Raw genomic sequence first — 22,608 nt, 5'->3', positions numbered from 1 at the left:
GAGGGTTCCTGGTAGAGCCTGACCTAACGTCAGAGGGTTCCTGGTAGAGCCTGACCTAACGTCAGAGGGTTCCTGGTAGATCCTGACCTAACGTCAGAGGGTTCCTGGTAGACCCTGACCTAACGTTAGAGGGTTCCTGGTAGAGCCTGACCTAACTTCAGAGGGTTCCTGGTAGAGCCTGACCTAACGTCATAGGGTTCCTGATAGACCCTGACCTAACGTTAGAGGGTTCCTGGTAGACCCTGACCTAACTTCAGAGGGTTCCTGATAGAGCCTGACCTAACGTTAGAGGGTTCCTGGTAGACCCTGACCTAACGTTAGAGGGTTCCTGGTAGACCCTGACCTAACTTCAGAGGGTTCCTGATAGAGCCTGACCTAACGTCAGAGGGTTCCTGGTAGAGCCTGACCTAACTTCAGAGGGTTCCTGGTAGACCCTGACCTAACGTTAGAGGGTTCCTGTTAGACCCTGACCTAACGTTAGAGGGTTCCTGTTAGAGCCTGACCTAACTTCAGAGGGTTCCTGGTAGAGCCTGACCTAACGTCAGAGGGTTCCTGGTAGACCATGACCTAACGTTAGAGGGTTCCTGGTAGAGCCTGACCTAACGTCAGAGGGTTCCTGGTAGAGCCTGACCTAACGTCAGAGGGTTCCTGGTAGATCCTGACCTAACGTCAGAGGGTTCCTGGTAGACCCTGACCTAACGTTAGAGGGTTCCTGGTAGAGCCTGACCTAACTTCAGAGGGTTCCTGGTAGAGCCTGACCTAACGTCATAGGGTTCCTGATAGACCCTGACCTAACGTTAGAGGGTTCCTGGTAGACCCTGACCTAACGTTAGAGGGTTCCTGGTAGAGCCTGACCTAACGTTAGAGGGTTCCTGGTAGACCCTGACCTAATGTTAGAGGGTTCCTGGTAGAGCCTGACCTAATGTTAGAGGGTTCCTGGTAGACCCTGACCTAACGTTAGAGGGTTCCTGGTAGAGCCTGACCTAATGTTAGAGGGTTCCTGGTAGAGCCTGACCTAACGTCAGAGGGTTCCTGGTAGACCCTGACCTAACGTTAGAGGGTTCCTGGTAGACCCTGACCTAACATCAGAGGGTTCCTGGTAGACCCTGACCTAACGTTAGAGGGTTCCTGGTAGACCCTGACCTAACATCAGAGGGTTCCTGGTAGACCCTGACCTAACGTTAGAGGGTTCCTGGTAGACCCTGACCTAACATCAGAGGGTTCCTGGTAGACCCTGACCTAACGTCATAGGGTTCCTTATAGACCCTGACCTAACGTCAGAGGGTTCCTGGTAGAGGGCCGCGTCCCACTCCGCTGCCCGCGGCCTTGTCACGGTGTGCGGTCAGACCGGAGAGCAGCGGCCGGTAATCTGTCGGTGTGTGGATCAGACTGGGACGGCGGTGTTCCGGTAGGAGAAGCAGCGACCTGCTCAGTGATAACAGCTGGAGAGCAGCAGGAGGAGGCTGGGTGGAGGAGAGGAGCAGAGCGGAATGGGACGCGGCCCAGCTGCAGTCAGCTGACAACAACTCCTCATCCGACATCTTGATTCAGACTAGAGAGACAGAGGACAGAGAGACAGAGGACAGAGGACAGAGAGACAGGAAGAGAGACCAGAGACCGGAGACAGGAGAGGAGCTGCTCACGGTTACACATCCGGATCGAGTGAAGAGGGACCGGGAGGTTCTCTGAGACACAACGGTAAGAACCTGTCTGTCTGTCTGTCTGTCTGTCTGTCTGTCTGTCTGTCTGTCTGTCTGTCTGTCTGTCTGTCTGTCGCGACCCCTCAGAGCTCTTAACACTACATGTCAGCATCCCGTTCATCCACTGATGTCAGAGGCTCCATCAGGATCTAAAGACTCATTCACTCCGATGGCTCTGCCTTCAGGAGACATTTGGGGTTGAGTGTCTTGCTCAAGGACACATCGACATGTGACCCGGAGCAGCCGGGGATCGAACCACCGACCACTGATTGGTGGACGAGCCGCTCTTCCCTCTGAGCCACAGGGTCGTGATTTATGAACAGTTAACTTTCAATCACCTGTCGGCCAAGAACTCACCGCTTCATCGGCTAACGACGTGATCTTGATCTCCATCGTAATGGATGCTAACGTTACGCGACTGGCCGGTAACTTCAGCCAGTAGCTTCTTCACTTCTAACGCTAAACGTTAGCTCCCAGTAACGTTAGCTCCCAGTAACGTTAGCTCCCAGTAACATTAGCTCCCAGTAACGTTAGCTCCCAGTAACGTTAGCTCCCAGTAACGTTAGCTCCCAGTAACGTTAGCTCCCAGTAACGTTAGCTTCCAGTAACGTTAGCTTCCAGTAACGTTAGCTCCCAGTAACGTTAGCTCCCAGTAACGTTAGCTCCCAGTAACGTTAGCTTCCAGTAACGTTAGCTCCCAGTAACGTTAGCTCCCAGTAACGTTAGCTCCCAGTAACGTTAGCTCCCAGTAACGTTAGCTTCCAGTAACGTTAGCTCCCAGTAACGTTAGCTCCCAGTAACGTTAGCTCCCAGTAACGTTAGCTCCCAGTAACGTTAGCTCCCAGTAACGTTAGCTCCCAGTAACGTTAGCTTCCAGTAACGTTAGCTTCCAGTAACGTTAGCTTCCAGTAACGTTAGCTCCTAGTAACGTTAGCTTCCAGTAACGTTAGCTTCCAGTAACGTTAGCTTCCAGTAACGTTAGCTTCCAGTAACGTTAGCTCCTAGTAACGTTAGCTCCCAGTAACGTTAGCTTCCAGTAACGTTAGCTTCCAGTAACGTTAGCTCCCAGTAACGTTAGCTCCCAGTAACGTTAGCTCCCAGTAACGTTAGCTTCCAGTAACGTTAGCTCCCAGTAACGTTAGCTCTTAGTAACGTTAGCTTCCAGTAACGTTAGCTTCCAGTAACGTTAGCTTCCAGTAACGTTAGCTTCCAGTAACGTTAGCTCCTAGTAACGTTAGCTTCCAGTAACGTTAGCTCCTAGTAACGTTAGCTTCCAGTAACGTTAGCTTCCAGTAACGTTAGCTCCTAGTAACGTTAGCTTCCAGTAACGTTAGCTCCTAGTAACGTTAGCTTCCAGTAACGTTAGCTTCCAGTAACGTTAGCTTCCAGTAACGTTAGCTCCTAGTAACGTTAGCTCCCAGTAACGTTAGCTCCCAGTAACGTTAGCTTCCAGTAACGTTAGCTCCTAGTAACGTTAGCTTCCAGTAACGTTAGCTCCTAGTAACGTTAGCTTCCAGTAACGTTAGCTTCCAGTAACGTTAGCTTCTACACATATTAGACTTTATATTTGTTAATTTAGTATTTCACGTTTTGAATGTTGAATATAGCAGCTAAGCTAACATGCTAACTAGCAGCTCTAATGTTAAAGGGGAGTTACGCCCATTTTCTAAATTCATCCATGTTATTAAAATAATGTTGTCAAAAAAACATTAATAAACAAAAACAACTCTCTTTTAAATTACACAACTCACACTGGTGATGTCATAGTGATGTCATAGTGTATACAGTGATGTCATAGTGATGTCATAGTGTATACAGTGATGTCATAGTGTATACAGTGATGTCATAGTGATATCATAGTGTATACAGTGATGTCATAGTGTATACAGTGATGTCATAGTGATGTCATAGTGTATACAGTGATGTCATAGTGATGTCACAGTGTATACAGTGATGTCATAGTGATGTCATAGTGTATACAGTGATGTCATAGTGTATACAGTGATGTCATAGTGATGTCATAGTGTATACAGTGATGTCATAGTGATGTCATAGTGTATACAGTGATGTCATAGTGATGTCATAGTGTATACAGTGATGTAATAGCTTCTACTAATCTACCTCGTCCTCTGCAGGGACTCTTCATTATGATCAGCTCTGACTGACAGGTGTCAACCATGATCGGAGGACTCTTCATCTACAACCACAAGGGGGAGGTGCTGATCTCCAGGGTTTACCGCGATGACATCGGGTGAGTCCTGCACGCCACTTCCCACGATCCAGACACTAAAGCTCAACCAGTCAGTCAGTAAACACACCGTGTTCAGGTGTTCAGGTGCAGTGAGGACGTGTTCAGGTGTTCAGGTGCAGTGAGGACATGTTCAGGTGTTCAGGTGTTCAGGTACAGTGAGGACGTGTTCAGGTGTTCAGGTGTTCAGGTGCAGTGAGGACGTGTTCAGGTGTTCATGTACAGTGAGGACGTGTTCAGGTGTTCAGGTACAGTGAGGACGTGTTCAGGTACAGTGAGAATGTGTTCAGGTGTTCAGGTACAGTGAGGACGTGTTCAGGTGTTCAGGTACAGTGAGGACGTGTTCAGGTACAGTGAGGACGTGTTAAGGTACAGTGAGGACGTGTTCAGGTACAGTGAGGACGTGTTCAGGTACAGTGAGGACGTGTTCAGATGTTCAGGTACAGTGAGGACGTGTTCAGGTGTTCAGGTGTTCAGGTGCAGTGAGGACGTGTTCAGGTGCAGTGAGGACGTGTTCAGGTACAGTGAGGACATGTTCAGGTGCAGTGAGGACGTGTTCAGGTGTTCAGGTACAGTGAGGACGTGTTCAGGTGCAGTGAGGACGTGTTCAGGTGCAGTGAGGACGTGTTCAGGTACAGTGAGGACGTGTTCAGGTACAGTGAGGACGTGTTCAGGTGCAGTGAGGACGTGTTCAGGTGCAGTGAGGACGTGTTCAGGTGCAGTGAGGACGTGTTCAGGTACAGTGAGGACGTGTTCAGGTGCAGTGAGGACGTGTTCAGGTACAGTGAGGACGTGTTCAGGTGCAGTGAGGACGTGTTCAGGTGTTCAGGTACAGTGAAGACGTGTTCAGGTACAGTGAGGATGTGTTCAGGTGCAGTGAGGACGTGTTCAGGTACAGTGAGGACGTGTTCAGGTGTTCAGGTACAGTGAGGACGTGTTCAGGTACAGTGAGGACGTGTTCAGGTACAGTGAGGACGTGTTCAGGTGCAGTGAGGACGTGTTCAGGTGTAGTGAGGACGTGTTCAGGTACAGTGAGGACGTGTTCAGGTACAGTGAGGACGTGTTCAGGTACAGTGAGGACGTGTTCAGGTGTTCAGGTACAGTGAGGACATGTTCAGGTACAGTGAGGATGTGTTCAGGTGTTCAGGTACAGTGAGGACGTGTTCAGGTACAGTGAGGACGTGTTCAGGTGTTCAGGTACAGTGAGGACGTGTTCAGGTACAGTGAGAATGTGTTCAGGTGTTCAGGTACAGTGAGGACGTGTTCAGGTGTTCAGGTACAGTGAGGACGTGTTCAGGTACAGTGAGGACGTGTTCAGGTGCAGTCAGGACGTGTTAAGGTACAGTGAGGACGTGTTCAGGTACAGTGAGGACGTGTTCAGATGTTCAGGTACAGTGAGGACGTGTTCAGGTGTTCAGGTGCAGTGAGGACGTGTTCAGGTGCAGTGAGGACGTGTTCAGGTGCAGTGAGGACGTGTTCAGGTGCAGTGAGGACGTGTTCAGGTGCAGTGAGGACGTGTTCAGGTGCAGTGAGGACGTGTTCAGGTACAGTGAGGACGTGTTCAGGTGCAGTGAGGACGTGTTCAGGTGCAGTGAGGACGTGTTCAGGTGTTCAGGTACAGTGAGGACGTGTTCAGGTACAGTGAGGACGTGTTCAGGTGCAGTGAGGACGTGTTCAGGTGTTCAGGTACAGTGAGGACGTGTTCAGGTACAGTGAGGACGTGTTCAGGTACAGTGAGGACGTGTTCAGGTGCAGTGAGGACGTGTTCAGGTGCAGTGAGGACGTGTTCAGGTACAGTGAGGACGTGTTCAGGTGTTCAGGTACAGTGAGGACGTATTCAAGTCTGACTCGTTGCTTCAGCCTCGGTCTCACTGTCGCTGTGTGATGCAGGGAGCCTGTTGCTAGGCAACAGCAGCGTAGCATCGAGCCCTACAGAGTGATGATGTCATCTCAGTCTGCTGCTGAGGAACAACGGAGGGAAAAGAGCCTGGTTTTATAGGACAGAGTGAGACCTCGTACGGGACGTGGAGATGTGTGTTCATCACTGGAGCCGAGAGAGCGGGAAACTGTTTCATCACTGATGTCTCGTCTCGTCTCGTCTTGTCTCTTTGTCCAGGAGAAATGCGGTGGACGCGTTCCGAGTTAACGTCATCCACGCCCGGCAGCAGGTCCGCTCTCCGGTCACCAACATCGCCCGGACCAGCTTCTTCCACATCAAGCGCTCCAACATCTGGCTGGCGGCGGTCACCAAGCAGAACGTCAACGCCACCATGGTGTTCGAGTTTCTCTACAAGATGTGCGACGTCATGTCCGCCTACTTCGGCAAGATCAGCGAGGAGAACGTCAAGAACAACTTCGTCCTCATCTACGAGCTGCTCGACGGTAAACTGACGCTTTTATTTTGAAAGGGCAGGACAGGAAATGACTTGAGCTGTTATTAAGAGTAGAAACAGTCAGGAGGTCTCACTCTGTCTCTGGTTCAGTGTGTCTTTATGTTGTTCTGTTTCTAAACCCTGACCTCCAACAGGAAGATGCTCTCCTCCTGAAGCCGCCGTCGTTCTGCCGCTCTGTTGTTTTTTTAGGTTTTGATTTTTGTAAACGTTGGATGAGAAAATCCAAACCTAAAGAAAATACAGCGCTGACGGGAGTCGTCCCTGAGCTGCACATTTTTGCTGCTGTTGGTTGGATGGTTGGTTGGTTGGTTGGTGGGTTGGTTGGATGTATGGATGGATGGTTGGTGGGTTGGTTGGATGTATGGATGGATGGTTGGTGGGTTGGTTGGTTGGTTGGTGGGTGGGTGGGATGTATGGATGGTTGGTTGGTGGGTTGGTTGGATGTATGGATGGATGGTTGGTTGGATGTATGGATGGATGGTTGGTGGGTTGGTTGGATGTATGGATGGATGGTTGGTGGGTTGGATGGATGGATGGTTGGTGGGTTGGTTGGTTGGATGGATGGATGGTTGGTGGGTTGGTTGGTGGGTTGGATGGTTGGTTGGATGGATGGTTGGTTGGTGGGTTGGATGGATGGATGGTTGGTGGGTTGGTTGGATGTATGGGTTGGTTGGTTGGTGGGTTGGTTGGTGGGATGGTTGGTTGGTTGGACGGATGGTTGGTGGGTTGGTTGGATGTATGGATGGGTGGTTGGTGGGTTGGTGGGTTGGATGGTTGGTGGGTTGGATGGTGGGTTGGTTGGTGGGTTGGTTGGTTGGATGGATGGATGGTTGGTTGGATGGATGGATGGTTGGTGGGTTGATTGGTGGGTTGGTTGGATGGTTGGTTGGTTGGAAGAATGGATGGTTGGTGTGTTGGAGGGTGGGTTGGTTGGTTGGTTGATTGGATGGATAGTTGGTTGGATGGTTGGTTGGATGGATGGATGGTTGGTGGGTTGGTTGGTTGGTTGGTTGGTGGGTTGGTTGGTGTTTTGGTGTGTTGGTTGGTGGGTTGGTTGGTGGGTTGGTTGGTTGGATGGATGGATGGTTGGTTGGATGGATGGATGGTTGGTGGGTTGATTGGTGGGTTGGTTGGATGGTTGGTTGGTTGGATGGTTGGATGGATGGTTGGTGGGTTGGTTGGTTGGTTGGTTGGATGGATGGATGGATGGTGGGTGGGTGGGATGGTTGGTTGGTGGGTCGGTTGGTTGGTTGGATGGATGGTTGGTGGGTTGGAGGGTGGGATGGTGGGTTGGTTGGTGGGTGGGTTGGATGGATGGATGGTTGGATGGATGGTTGGTGGGTTGGTTGGTTGGTTGGATGGATGGATGGATGGTGGGTGGGTGGGATGGTGGGTGGGTCGGTTGGTTGGTTGGTTGGATGGATGGTTGGTGGGTTGGAGGGTGGGATGGATGGATGGATGGATGGTTGGTGGGTTGGTTGGTGGGTGGGTTGGTGGGTTGGTTGGTGGGTTGGTGGGTTGGTGGGTTGGATGGATGGATGGTTGGATGGATGGTTGGTGGGTTGGTTGGATGGATGGATGGTTGGATGGATGGTTGGTGGGTTGGTTGGTTGGTTGGATGGATGGATGGATGGTGGGTGGGTGGGATGGTTGGTTGGTGGGTCGGTTGGTTGGATGGATGGTTGGTGGGTTGGAGGGTGGGATGGTGGGTTGGTTGGTGGGTGGGTTGGATGGATGGATGGTGGGTTGGTTGGTTGGATGGATGGATGGATGGTGGGTGGGTGGGTGGGATGGTTGGTTGGTGGGTCGGTTGGTTGGTTGGATGGTTGGTGGGTTGGAGGGTGGGATGGATGGTTGGTGGGTTGGTTGGTGGGTGGGTTGGTGGGTTGGTGGGTTGGTGGGTTGGTTGGTGGGTTGGTGGGTTGGTGGGTTGGTTGGTGGCTTGGTTGGTTGGTGGGATGGTTGGTTGATGGGTTGGTTGGTTGGTTGGTGGTAACAGTGTTTGTGTCCTGCAGAGATCCTGGACTACGGTTACCCTCAGAACTCAGAGACCGGAGCTCTGAAGACCTTCATCACTCAGCAGGGCATCAAGAGTCAGGTACCATTTATCATTCATAAATACAGGTGGAGAGGCTTTTAATGTGAAACTAACTGTTTCCTGTCTGTTCTCCTTCGACCGCCTGCATCATCCTGCAGCACCACGTGAGTCCATACACAGTATAATACTATTATATTAATACTATTAATAATACTATTATTATTAATAACCTGTGTGACGTGTCCACAGAGCAAAGAGGAGACGTCTCAGATCACCAGTCAGGTCACCGGTCAGATCGGCTGGAGGAGAGAAGGAATCAAATACAGACGCAACGAACTCTTTCTGGACGTGTACGAGAGCGTCAACCTGCTCATGTCCCCACAAGGTAACTGTCCCCACAAGGTAACTGTTCCCACAAGGTAGCTGTCCCCACAAGGTAACTGTCCCCACAAGGTAGCTCTCCCCAAAAGGTAACTGTCCCCACAAGGTAGCTCTCCCCAAACGGTAACTGTCCCCACAAGGAAACTGTCCCCACAAGGTAGCTGTCCCCACAAGGTAGCTGTCCCCACAAGGTAACTGTTCCCACAAGGTAGCTGTCCCCACAAGGTAGCTGTCCCCACAAGGTAACTGTTCCCACAAGGTAGCTGTCCCCACAAGGTAACTGTCCCCACAAGGTAGCTGTCCCCACAAGGTAGCTGTCCCCACAAGGTAACTGTCCCAACATGGTAGCTGTCCCCACAAGGTAACTGTTCCCACAAGGTAGCTGTCCCCACAAGGTAACTGTCCCCACAAGGTAGCTGTCCCCACCAGGTAACTGTTCCCACAAGGTAGCTGTCCCCACAAGGTAACTGTCCCCACAAGGTAGCTGTCCCCACAAGGTAGCTGTCCCCACAAGGTAACTGTTCCCACAAGGTAACTGTTAACTAATAACCCGTAACCTGTGAGAAGACCTTAACTAATAACCCTAAACCTTTAAGAAGACCTTAACTAATAACCCTTAACCTGTGAGAAGACCTTAACTAATAACCCTAAACCTGTGAGAAGACCTTAACTAATAACCCTTAACCTGTGAGAAGACCTTAACTAATAACCCTAAACCTTTAAGAAGACCTTAACTAATAACCCTTAACCTGTAAGAAGACCTTAACTAATAACCCTAAACCTTTAAGAAGACCTTAACTAATAACCCTAAACCTTTAAGAAGACCTTAACTAATAACCCTTAACCTGTGAGAAGACCTTAACTAATAACCCTTAACCTGTGAGAAGACCTTAACTAATAACCCTTAACCTGTGAGAAGATCTTAACTAATAACCCTAAACCTTTAAGAAGACCTTAACTAATAACCCTTAACCTGTGAGAAGACCTTAACTAATAACCCTTAACCTGTGAGAAGACCTTAACTAATAACCCTTAACCTGTGAGAAGACCTTAACTAATAACCCTTAACCTGTGAGAAGACCTTAACTAATAACCCTTAACCTGTGAGAAGACCTTAACTAATAACCCTAAACCTTTAAGAAGACCTTAACTAATAACCCTTAACCTGTGAGAAGACCTTAACGTGTCACTCAGCTGGCGATGCTGTAATAATGCAGCATGACATCACTGTTGTTGTCAGTCAGTGAGGAGCAGCCAGCAGAGGGCGCCATCACACCTGACTGTGTGTGTGTGTGCGTGTGCGTGTGCAGGTCAGGTGCTCAGCGCTCACGTCTCAGGTCGGGTGGTGATGAAGAGTTACCTGAGTGGGATGCCAGAGTGTAAGTTTGGGATGAACGACAAGATCGTCATCGACAAGCCGGGAAAAGGAGGAAGTTCAGAGGACGGAGGCAAGAGGTCAGAGGTCACACAGGTCACCTGCATCCTCACCTCCATACCATCTATGCTCCCCATTAGAGTGGGGATTATCCAGTAGGAGTTCTGAACTGTCCTCTCTCTCGTCCTCAGCGGTAAACAGTCGATAGCGATCGATGACTGCACCTTCCATCAGTGTGTTCGTCTCAGTAAGTTTGACTCTGAACGCAGCATCAGCTTCATCCCTCCGGACGGAGACTACGAGCTCATGAGGTCAGAGGTCACACTCACACACACACGCACACACACACACACACACACACACACACAGACACACGGTTAATCAGAGGACAACAGGCCTGAGACCGTCCGTCTCTGTCTGCAGGTATCGAACCACCAAAGACATCATCCTGCCGTTCAGGGTCATCCCTCTGGTCCGAGAGGTCGGTCGAACCAAGCTGGAGGTCAAAGTCGTCATCAAGTCCAACTTCAAGTCGTCGCTGCTCGCTCAGAAGATCGAGGTAGGACGAGACGTCTCTAAAGGGTTAATGCTGATGATGACCTGATGATGACCTGATGATGACCTGATGATGACTTGATGATGACTTGATGACTTGATGATGACTTGATGATGACCTGATGATGACCTGATGATGACTTGATGATGACCTGATGATGACCTGATGATGACCTGATGATGACTTGATGACTTGATGATGACCTGATGATGACTTGATGACTTGATGATGACCTGATGATGACCTGATGATGACTTGATGACCTGATGATGACCTGATGATGACCTGATGATGACTTGATGATGACTTGATGATGACCTGATGATGACCTGATGATGACTTGATGACTTGATGATGACTTGATGATGACTTGATGATGACCTGATGATGACCTGATGATGACTTGATGATGACTTGATGATGACCTGATGATGACCTGATGATGACTTGATGATGACCTGATGATGACCTGATGATGACTTGATGATGACCTGATGATGACTTGATGATGACCTGATGATGACCTGATGATGACTTGATGATGACTTGATGATGACCTGATGATGACTTGATGATGACCTGATGATGACCTGATGACCTGATGATGACTTGATGATGACTTGATGATGACCTGATGATGACCTGATGACTTGATGATGACCTGATGATGACTTGATGATGACTTGATGATGACCTGATGATGACTTGATGATGACTTGATGATGACCTGATGATGACCTGATGACTTGATGATGACCTGATGACTTGATGATGACTTGATGATGACCTGATGATGACTTGATGATGACCTGATGATGACTTGATGATGACTTGATGACTTGATGATGACTTGATGATGACTTGATGATGACCTGATGATGACTTGATGATGACTTGATGATGACTTGATGATGACTTGATGATGACCTGATGATGACTTGATGATGACTTGATGATGACCTGATGATGACCTGATGATGACCTGATGATGACTTGATGATGACCTGATGATGACCTGATGATGACTTGATGATGACCTGATGATGACCTGATGATGACCTGATGATGACTTGATGATGACTTGATGATGACCTGATGATGACCTGATGATGACCTGATGATGACTTGATGATGACCTGATGATGACTTGATGATGACCTGATGACTTGATGATGACTTGATGATGACTTGATGACTTGATGATGACTTGATGATGACTTGATGATGACCTGATGATGACTTGATGATGACTTGATGATGACTTGATGATGACTTGATGACTTGATGATGACTTGATGATGACTTGATGATGACCTGATGATGACTTGATGATGACTTGATGATGACTTGATGATGACTTGATGATGACTTGATGACTTGATGATGACTTGATGATGACTTGATGATGACTTGATGACTTGATGATGACCTGATGATGACCTGATGATGACTTGATGATGACCTGATGATGACCTGATGATGACTTGATGATGACCTGATGATGACCTGATGATGACCTGATGATGACTTGATGATGACTTGATGATGACTTGATGATGACCTGATGATGACCTGATGATGACCTGATGATGACTTGATGATGACCTGATGATGACTTGATGATGACTTGATGATGACCTGATGACTTGATGATGACTTGATGATGACTTGATGACTTGATGATGACTTGATGATGACTTGATGATGACCTGATGATGACTTGATGATGACTTGATGATGACTTGATGATGACTTGATGATGACTTGATGACTTGATGATGACTTGATGATGACTTGATGATGACCTGATGATGACTTGATGATGACTTGATGATGACTTGATGATGACTTGATGATGACTTGATGATGACCTGATGACTTGATGATGACTTGATGATGACCCTGGACCGGTCAACAGACTATCACAGGGATCACAACAATAATAATGATAATACTAAAGAATTAAAGATGTAACTCTCCCCCTCCCCCTCCTCCTCCCCCTCCCCCTCCCCCTCCCCCTCCTCCTCCCCCTCCCCCTCCTCCTCCCCCTCCCCCTCCCCCTCCCCTCCAGGTCCGGATCCCCACCCCCCTCAACACCAGCGGGGTTCAGCTCATCTGTATGAAGGGAAAAGCTAAATACAAAGCCAGCGACAACGCCATCGTCTGGAAGTAAGAGATCACATCAGCCCATCACATCATCACCTGGACCTCAGGGGGACACAGGGGGACTCAGGTGGGATCAGGGAGACTCAGGTGGGATCAGGGGGACTCAGGGGGACTCAGGTGGGACTCAGGTGGGATCAGGGGGACTCAGGTGGGATCAGGGGGACTCAGGTGGGACTCAGGGGGACTCAGGTGGGACTCAGGTGGGATCAGGGGGACTCGGGTGGGATCAGGGGGACTCGGGGACTCAGGTGGGATCAGGGGGACTCGGGTGGGATCAGGGGGACTCAGGTGGACTCAGGTGGGATCAGGGGGACTCAGGTGGGATCAGGTGGACTCAGGTGGGATCAGGGGGACTCGGGTGGGATCAGGGGGACTCGGGTGGGATCAGGGGGACTCGGGGACTCAGGTGGGATCAGGGGGACTCGGGGGGACTCGGGGGGACTCAGGTGGACTCAGGTGGACTCAGGTGGGATCAGGGGGACTCAGGTGGACTCAGGTGGACTCAGGTGGGATCAGGGGGACTCAGGTGGGATCAGGGGGACTCGGGTGGGATCAGGGGGACTCGGGGGGACTCAGGTGGGACTCAGGTGGGATCAGGGGGACTCAGGGGGACTCAGGTGGGACTCAGGTGGGACTCAGGTGGGACTCAGGTGGACTCAGGTGGACTCAGGTGGGACTCAGGTGTGTTACTGTGTTTCAGGGTGAAGAGGATGGCTGGGATGAAGGAGTCTCAGATCAGCGCTGAGATCGAACTGCTGCCGACTAACGATAAGAAGAAGTGGAGTCGACCTCCCATCTCCATGAACTTTGAGGTCAGTCGCACATCATTACATCATTACCTCTATACCTCGTACATCATTACCTCGTTACATCGTTACCTCTATACCTCGTACATCATTACCTCGTTACCTCGTACATCATTACCTCGTTACATCGTTACCTCTATACCTCGTACATCATTACCTCGTTACCTCGTACATCATTACCTCGTACATCATTACCTCGTTACATCATTACCTCTATACCTCGTACATCATTACCTCGTTACATCGTTACCTCTATACCTCGTACATCATTACCTCGTTACCTCGTACATCATTACCTCGTTACATCGTTACCTCTATACCTCGTACATCATTACCTCGTTACCTCGTACATCATTACCTCGTACATCATTACCTCGTTACATCATTACCTCTATACCTCGTACATCATTACCTCTTTACATCGTTACCTCTATACCTCGTTACATCGTTACCTCTATACCTCGTACATCATTACCTCGTACATCGTTACCTCTATACCTCGTTACATCGTTACCTCTATACCTCGTACATCATTACCTCGTTACATCGTTACCTCTATACCTCGTACATCATTACCTCGTTACATCGTTACCTCTACCTCGTACATCATTACCTCGTTACATCGTTACCTCTATACCTCGTACATCATTACCTCGTTACATCGTTACCTCTATACCTCGTACATCATTACCTCGTTACCTCGTACATCATTACCTCGTTACATCGTTACCTCTATACCTCGTACATCATTACCTCGTTACCTCGTACATCATTACCTCGTACATCATTACCTCGTTACATCATTACCTCTATACCTCGTACATCATTACCTCGTTACATCGTTACCTCTATACCTCGTTACATCGTTACCTCTATACCTCGTACATCATTACCTCGTACATCGTTACCTCTATACCTCGTTACATCGTTACCTCTATACCTCGTACATCATTACCTCGTTACATCGTTACCTCTATACCTCGTACATCATTACCTCGTTACATCGTTACCTCTATACCTCGTACATCATTACCTCGTTACATCGTTACCTCTATACCTCGTACATCATTACCTCGTTACCTCGTACATCATTACCTCGTTACATCGTTACCTCTATACCTCGTACATCATTACCTCGTTACCTCGTACATCATTACCTCGTACATCATTACCTCGTTACATCATTACCTCTATATCTCGTACATCATTACCTCGTTACATCGTTACCTCTATACCTCGTTACATCGTTACCTCTATACCTCGTACATCATTACCTCGTACATCGTTACCTCTATACCTCGTTACATCGTTACCTCTATACCTCGTACATCATTACCTCGTTACATCGTTACCTCTATACCTCGTACATCATTACCTCGTTACATCGTTACCTCTATACCTCGTACATCATTACCTCGTTACATCGTTACCTCTATACCTCGTACATCATTACCTCGTTACATCGTTACCTCTATACCTCGTTACATCGTTACCTCTATACCTCGTACATCATTACCTCGTTACATCGTTACATCGTTACCTCTATACCTCGTTACATCGTTACCTCTATACCTCGTACATCATTACCTCGTTACCTCGTACATCATTACCTCGTTACATCGTTACCTCTATACCTCGTACATCATTACCTCGTTACATCGTTACCTCTATACCTCGTTACATCGTTACCTCGTTACCTCGTACATCATTACATTGTTACCTCGTACATCATTACCTCGTTACATCGTTACCTCTATACCTCGTTACATCGTTACCTCTATACCTCGTACATCATTACCTCGTTACATCGTTACCTCTATACCTCGTTACATCGTTACCTCTATACCTCGTACATCATTACCTCGTTACCTCGTACATCATTACCTCGTTACATCGTTACCTCTATACCTCGTACATCATTACCTCGTTACATCGTTACCTCTATACCTCGTTACATCATTACCTCGTTACCTCGTACATCATTACATTGTTACCTCGTGCATCATTACCTCGTTACATCGTTACCTCTATACCTCGTTACATCGTTACCTCTATACCTCGTACATCATTACCTCGTTACCTTGTACATCATTACCTCGTTACATCGTTACCTCTATACCTCGTACATCATTACATCGTTACCTCGTGCATCATTACCTCGTTACATCGTTACCTCTATACCTCGTTACATTGTTACCTCTATACCTCGTACATCATTACCTCGTTACCTCGTACATCATTACCTCGTTACATCGTTACCTCTATACCTCGTTACATCGTTACCTCTATACCTCGTACATCATTACCTCGTTACCTCGTACATCATTACCTCGTTACATCGTTACCTCTATACCTCGTACATCATTACCTCGTTACATCGTTACCTCTATACCTCGTACATCATTACCTCGTTACCTCGTACATCATTACCTCGTACATCATTACCTCGTTACATCGTTACCTCTATACCTCGTACATCATTACCTCGTTACATCGTTACCTCTATACCTCGTACATCATTACCTCGTTACCTCGTACATCATTACCTCGTTACATCGTTACCTCTATACCTCGTACATCATTACCTCGTTACCTCGTACATCATTACCTCGTACATCATTACCTCGTTACATCATTACCTCTATACCTCGTACATCATTACCTCGTTACATCGTTACCTCTATACCTCGTTACATCGTTACCTCTATACCTCGTACATCATTACCTCGTACATCGTTACCTCTATACCTCGTTACATCGTTACCTCTATACCTCGTACATCATTACCTCGTTACATCGTTACCTCTATACCTCGTACATCATTACCTCGTTACATCGTTACCTCTATACCTCGTACATCATTACCTCGTTACATCGTTACCTCTATACCTCGTACATCATTACCTCGTTACATCGTTACCTCTATACCTCGTACATCATTACCTCGTTACATCGTTACCTCTATACCTCGTTACATCGTTACCTCTATACCTCGTACATCATTACCTCGTTACATCGTTACCTCTATACCTCGTTACATCGTTACCTCTATACCTCGTACATCATTACCTCGTTACCTCGTACATCATTACCTCGTTACATCGTTACCTCTATACCTCGTACATCATTACCTCGTTACATCGTTACCTCTATACCTCGTACATCATTACCTCGTTACATCGTTACCTCTATACCTCGTTACATCGTTACCTCGTTACCTCGTACATCATTACATTGTTACCTCGTACATCATTACCTCGTTACATCGTTACCTCTATACCTCGTTACATCGTTACCTCTATACCTCGTACATCATTACCTCGTTACCTCGTACATCATTACCTCGTTACATCGTTACCTCTATACCTCGTACATCATTACATCGTTACCTCGTGCATCATTACCTCGTTACCTCGTACATCATTACCTCGTTACATCGTTACCTCTATACCTCGTTACATCGTTACCTCTATACCTCGTTACATCGTTACCTCTATACCTCGTTACATCGTTACCTCTATACCTCGTACATCATTACCTCGTTACCTCGTACATCATTACCTCGTTACATCGTTACCTCTATACCTCGCACATCATTACCTCGTTACATCGTTACCTCTATACCTCGTTACATCGTTACCTCTATACCTCGTACATCATTACCTCGTTACCTCGTACATCATTACCTCGTTACATCGTTACCTCTATACCTCGTACATCATTACCTCGTTACATCGTTACTTCTATACCTCGTACATCATTACCTCGTTACATCGTTACCTCTATACCTCGTACATCATTACATCGTTACCTCGTACATCATTACCTCGTTACATCGTTACCTCTATACCTCGTTACATCGTTACCTCTATACCTCGTACATCATTACCTCGTTACCTCGTACATCATTACCTCGTTACATCGTTACCTCTATACCTCGTACATCATTACATCGTTACCTCGTGCATCATTACCTCGTTACCTCGTACATCATTACCTCGTTACATCGTTACCTCTATACCTCGTTACATCGTTACCTCTATACCTCGTTACATCGTTACCTCTATACCTCGTTACATCGTTACCTCTATACCTCGTACATCATTACCTCGTTACCTCGTACATCATTACCTCGTTACATCGTTACCTCTATACCTCGTACATCATTACCTCGTTACATCGTTACCTCTATACCTCGTTACATCGTTACCTCTATACCTCGTACATCATTACCTCGTTACCTCGTACATCATTACCTCGTTACATCGTTACCTCTATACCTCGTACATCATTACCTCGTTACATCGTTACTTCTATACCTCGTACATCATTACCTCGTTACATCGTTACCTCTATACCTCGTACATCATTACATCGTTACCTCGTACATCATTACCTTGTTACATCGTTACCTCTATACCTCGTACATCATTACCTCGTTACATCGTTACCTCTATACCTCGTACATCATTACCTCTATACCTCGTACATCATTACCTCGTTACATCGTTACCTCTATACCTCGTACATCATTACCTCGTTACATCGTTACCTCTATACCTCGTACATCATTACCTCGTACATCATTACCTCGTTACCTCTATACCTCGTACATCATTACCTCGTTACATCGTTACCTCTATACCTCGTACATCATTACCTCGTACATCATTACCTCGTTACCTCTATACCTCGTACATCATTACCTCGTACATCATTACCTCGTTACATCGTTACCTCTATACCTCGTACATCATTACCTCGTTACCTCGTACATCATTACCTCGTTACCTCTATACCTCGTACATCATTACCTCGTTACCTCTATACCTCGTACATCATTACCTCGTTACCTCTATACCTCGTACATCATTACCTTGTTACATCGTTACCTCTATACCTCGTACATCATTACCTCGTACATCATTACCTCGTTACCTCGTTACCTCTATACCTCGTACATCATTACCTCGTTACCTCGTACATCATTACCTCGTTACCTCTATACCTCGTACATCATTACCTTGTTACATCGTTACCTCTATACCTCGCACATCATTACATCGTTACCTCGTACATCATTACCTCGTTACCTCGTACGTCATTACCTCGTACATCATTACCTCGTTACCTCTATACCTCGTACATCATTACCTCGTTACCTCGTACATCATTACCTCGTTACCTCTATACCTCGTACATCATTACCTCGTTACCTCTATACCTCGTACATCATTACCTCGTTACCTCTATACCTCGTACATCATTACCTTGTTACATCGTTACCTCTATACCTCGTACATCATTACCTCGTACATCATTACCTCGTTACCTCGTTACCTCTATACCTCGTACATCATTACCTCGTTACCTCGTACATCATTACCTCGTTACCTCTATACCTCGTACATCATTACCTTGTTACATCGTTACCTCTATACCTCGCACATCATTACATCGTTACCTCGTACATCATTACCTCGTACATCATTACCTCGTTACCTCGTACGTCATTACCTCGTTACCTCGTTACCTCTATACCTCGTACATCATTACCTCGTTACCTCTATACCTCGTACATCATTACCTCGTTACATCGTTACCTCTATACCTCGTACATCATTACCTCGTTACATCGTTACCTCTATACCTCGTACATCGTTACCTCGTGCATCATTACCTCGTACATCGTACATCGTTACCTCGTACCTCATTACATCGTACCTCATTACATCGTACCTCGTACATCATTACCTCGTTACATCGTTACCTGTATACCTCGTACATCATTACCTCGTTACCTCGTGCATCATTACCTCGTACATCGTTACCTCTATACCTCGTACCTCATTACATCGTACATCGTACATCATTACCTCGTTACATCGTTACCTCTATACCTCGTACCTCATTACATCGTACCTCGTTACCTCGTACGATTTCATCTGATATTAATAGATTGAGTGAAGTCAAGTTTCAGAGATTAACATAACCGGCTGCACAGATTAGCATATAGCTTAGCATCTTAGCCTAGCTTCTTAGCCTAGCCTTAGCTAGCTAGCTAGCTAGGTAGCTTCGAGCTCGGTGGGATAGTAGACAAAGACAGATTCACTAACTTTCCTCTCTCTCTCTCCTCCTCTTCCTCCCCTCTCTCCTCCTCTCTCTCTCTCTCCTCCTCCTCCTCCTCTCTCTCTCCTCCTCCTCTCTCTCTCTCTCCTCCTCCTCCTCTCTCTCTCCTCCTCCCCATCTCTCTCCTCCTCCTCCCCATCTCTCCTCCTCCTCTCTCTCTCTCCTCCTCCTCCTCCTCTCTCTCTCCTCCTCCTCCTCTCTCTCTCCTCCTCCCCATCTCTCTCCTCCTCCTCATCTCTCTCTCCTCCTCCTCTCTCTCTCCTCCTCCTCCTCTCTCTCTCCTCCTCCTCTCTCTCTCTCTCTCCTTCTCTTTCCTCCTCTCTCTCTCCTCCTCCTCCTCTCTCTCTCCTCCTCTTCCTCCTCTCTCTCCTCCTCCTCCTCCTCTCTCTCCTCCTCCTCTCTCTCTCTCCTCCTCTTCCTCCTCCTCTTCCTCCTCTCTCTCTCCTCCTCCTCCTCTCTCTCTCCTCCTCTTCCTCCTCTCTCTCCTCCTCTTCCTCCTCTCTCTCTCCTCCTCCTCATCTCTCTCCTCCTCCTCATCTCTCTCTCTCCTCCTCATCTCTCTCTCTCCTCTCTCTCTCTCTCTCCTTCTCTTCCTCCTCTCTCTCTCCTCCTCCTCCTCTCTCTCTCCTCCTCTTCCTCCTCTCTCTCCTCCTCCTCCTCCTCTCTCTCCTCCTCCTCTCTCTCTCTCCTCCTCTTCCTCCTCCTCTTCCTCCTATCTCTCTCCTCCTCCTCCTCTCTCTCTCCTCCTCTTCCTCCTCTCTCTCCTCCTCTTCCTCCTCTCTCTCTCCTCCTCCTCATCTCTCTCCTCCTCCTCATCTCTCTCTCTCCTCCTCATCTCTCTCTCTCCTCCTCCTCTCTCTGTCCTCCTCCTCCTCCTCATCTCTCTCTCTCCTCCTCCTCTCTCTGTCCTCCTCCTCCTCCTCCTCTCTCTCTGTCCTCCTCCTCCTCCTCCTCATCTCTCTCTCCTCCTCCTCTCTCTCTCTCCTCCTCCTCCTCCTCCTCTCTCTGTCCTCCTCCTCCTCATCTCCCTCTCTCCTCCTCCTCCTCCTCTCTCTCTCCCCTCTTCCTCCTCTCTCTCCTCCTCTTCCTCCTCTCTCTCTCCTCCTCCCCATCTCTCTCCTCCTCCTCATCTCTCTCCTCCTCCTCATCTCTCTCTCTCCTCCTCATCTCTCTCTCTCCTCCTCCTCTCTCTGTCCTCCTCCTCCTCCTCATCTCTCTCTCTCCTCCTCCTCTCTCTGTCCTCCTCCTCCTCCTCCTCTCTCTCTGTCCTCCTCCTCCTCCTCCTCTCTCTCTGTCCTCCTCCTCCTCCTCCTCATCTCTCTCTCCTCCTCCTCTCTCTCTCTCCTCCTCCTCCTCCTCCTCTCTCTGTCCTCCTCCTCCTCCTCATCTCTCTCTCCTCCTCCTCTCTCTCTCTCCTCCTCCTCCTCCTCCTCTCTCTGTCCTCCTCCTCCTCATCTCCCTCTCTCCTCCTCCTCCTCCTCCTCCTCCTCATCTCTCTCTCTCCTCCTCCTCATCTCCCTCTCTCTCCTCCTCCTCCTCCTCCTCCTCCTCCTCCTCCTCCTCCTCCTCCTCATCTCTCTCTCTCCTCCTCCTCATCTCCCTCTCTCTCCTCCTCCTCTCTCTCTCTCCTCCTCCTCCTCCTCTCTCTGTCCTCCTCCTCTCTCTGTCCTCCTCCTCCTCCTCATCTCCCTCTCTCCTCCTCCTCCTCATCTCTCTCTCTCCTCCTCCTCATCTCCCTCTCTCCTCCTCCTCCTCCTCCTCCTCCTCCTCCTCCTCCTCCTCCTCCTCCTCATCTCTCTCTCTCCTCCTCATCTCTCTGTCCTCCTCCTCCTCCTCCTCCTCTCTCTGTCCTCCTCCTCCTCATCTCCCTCTCTCCTCCTCCTCCTCATCTCTCTCTCTCCTCCTCCTCCTCCTCCTCCTCCTCCTCCTCCTCATCTCTCTCTCTCCTCCTCATCTCTCTCTCCTCCTCCTCCTCCTCCTCCTCATCTCTCTCTCTCTCCTCCTCATCTCTCTCTCCTCCTCCTCCTCCTCCTCCTCCTCATCTCTCTCTCTCCTCCTCATCTCTCTCTCCTCCTCCTCCTCCTCCCTCCTCATCTCTCTCTCTCCTCCTCCTCCTCTCTCTCTCTCCTCCTCTTCCTCCTCCTCTTCCCTCTCTCTGTCCTCCTCCTCTTCTCCAGGTTCCGTTTGCTCCTTCAGGTCTGAAGGTCCGGTATCTGAAGGTGTTTGAGTCCAAGTTGAACTACAGCGATCACGACGTCGTTAAATGGGTTCGTTACATCGGACAGAGTGGAATCTACGAGACCCGCTGCTGACCTTTGACCTCCTGACCTCCTGACCTGCTGACCTGTTGACCTGCCACCGGGGCTGATGGGAAGAAGGGACGCCCCATGACATTGTCCTCTACAACTCCTCTACAACTGTGTGTGTGTGTGTGTGTGTGTGTGTGTGTGTATGTGTGTGTGTGCGTGTCTCTGTGTGTGTGTGTGTGTGTGTGTGTGTGTGTGTGTGTGTGTGCGTGCGTGCGTGTGTCTCTGTGTGTGCGTGTGTCTCTGTGTGTGCGTGTGTCTCTGTGTGTGCGTGTGTGCGTGCGTGCGTGTGTCTCTGTGTGTGTGTCTATGTGTGTGTGTGTGTGTGTGTGTGTGTGTCTCTGTGTGTGTGTGTCTCTCTGTGTGTGTGTGTGTCTCTGTGTGTGTGTCTCTCTGTGTGTGTGTGTGTGTGTGTGTGTGTGTGTGTGTGTGCGTGAGTGCGTGCGTGCGTGTGTCTCTGTGTGTGCGTGTGTCTCTGTGTGTGCGTGTGTCTCTGTGTGTGCGTGTGCG

At 48.5% G+C, this 22,608-nt stretch overlaps 1 protein-coding gene across 1 annotated transcript; it reads left to right on the top strand.

The window, feature by feature from the left end:
- The first annotated feature begins 1,515 nt into the window (after positions 1 to 1,515).
- LOC141770996 (AP-2 complex subunit mu-A-like) lies at positions 1,516 to 22,468 on the top strand. The gene is made up of 12 exons (XM_074640848.1): positions 1,516 to 1,698; positions 3,836 to 3,951; positions 6,065 to 6,330; positions 8,357 to 8,439; positions 8,538 to 8,543; positions 8,629 to 8,764; positions 10,071 to 10,215; positions 10,327 to 10,446; positions 10,559 to 10,694; positions 12,763 to 12,860; positions 13,558 to 13,669; positions 21,970 to 22,468. Exons 2-12 carry the CDS (start codon positions 3,878 to 3,880, stop codon positions 22,102 to 22,104), a joined length of 1,311 nt encoding a protein of 436 aa, XP_074496949.1. The 5' UTR covers positions 1,516 to 1,698; positions 3,836 to 3,877; the 3' UTR covers positions 22,105 to 22,468.
- Positions 22,469 to 22,608: the final 140 nt, after the last annotated feature.

The sequence above is a fragment of the Sebastes fasciatus genome, chromosome 7 (genome assembly GCF_043250625.1).
Source record: "Sebastes fasciatus isolate fSebFas1 chromosome 7, fSebFas1.pri, whole genome shotgun sequence".
In the NCBI taxonomy this organism is placed as follows: domain Eukaryota; kingdom Metazoa; phylum Chordata; class Actinopteri; order Perciformes; family Sebastidae; genus Sebastes; species Sebastes fasciatus.
This window is presented reverse-complemented; position numbering and strand designations above follow the sequence as displayed.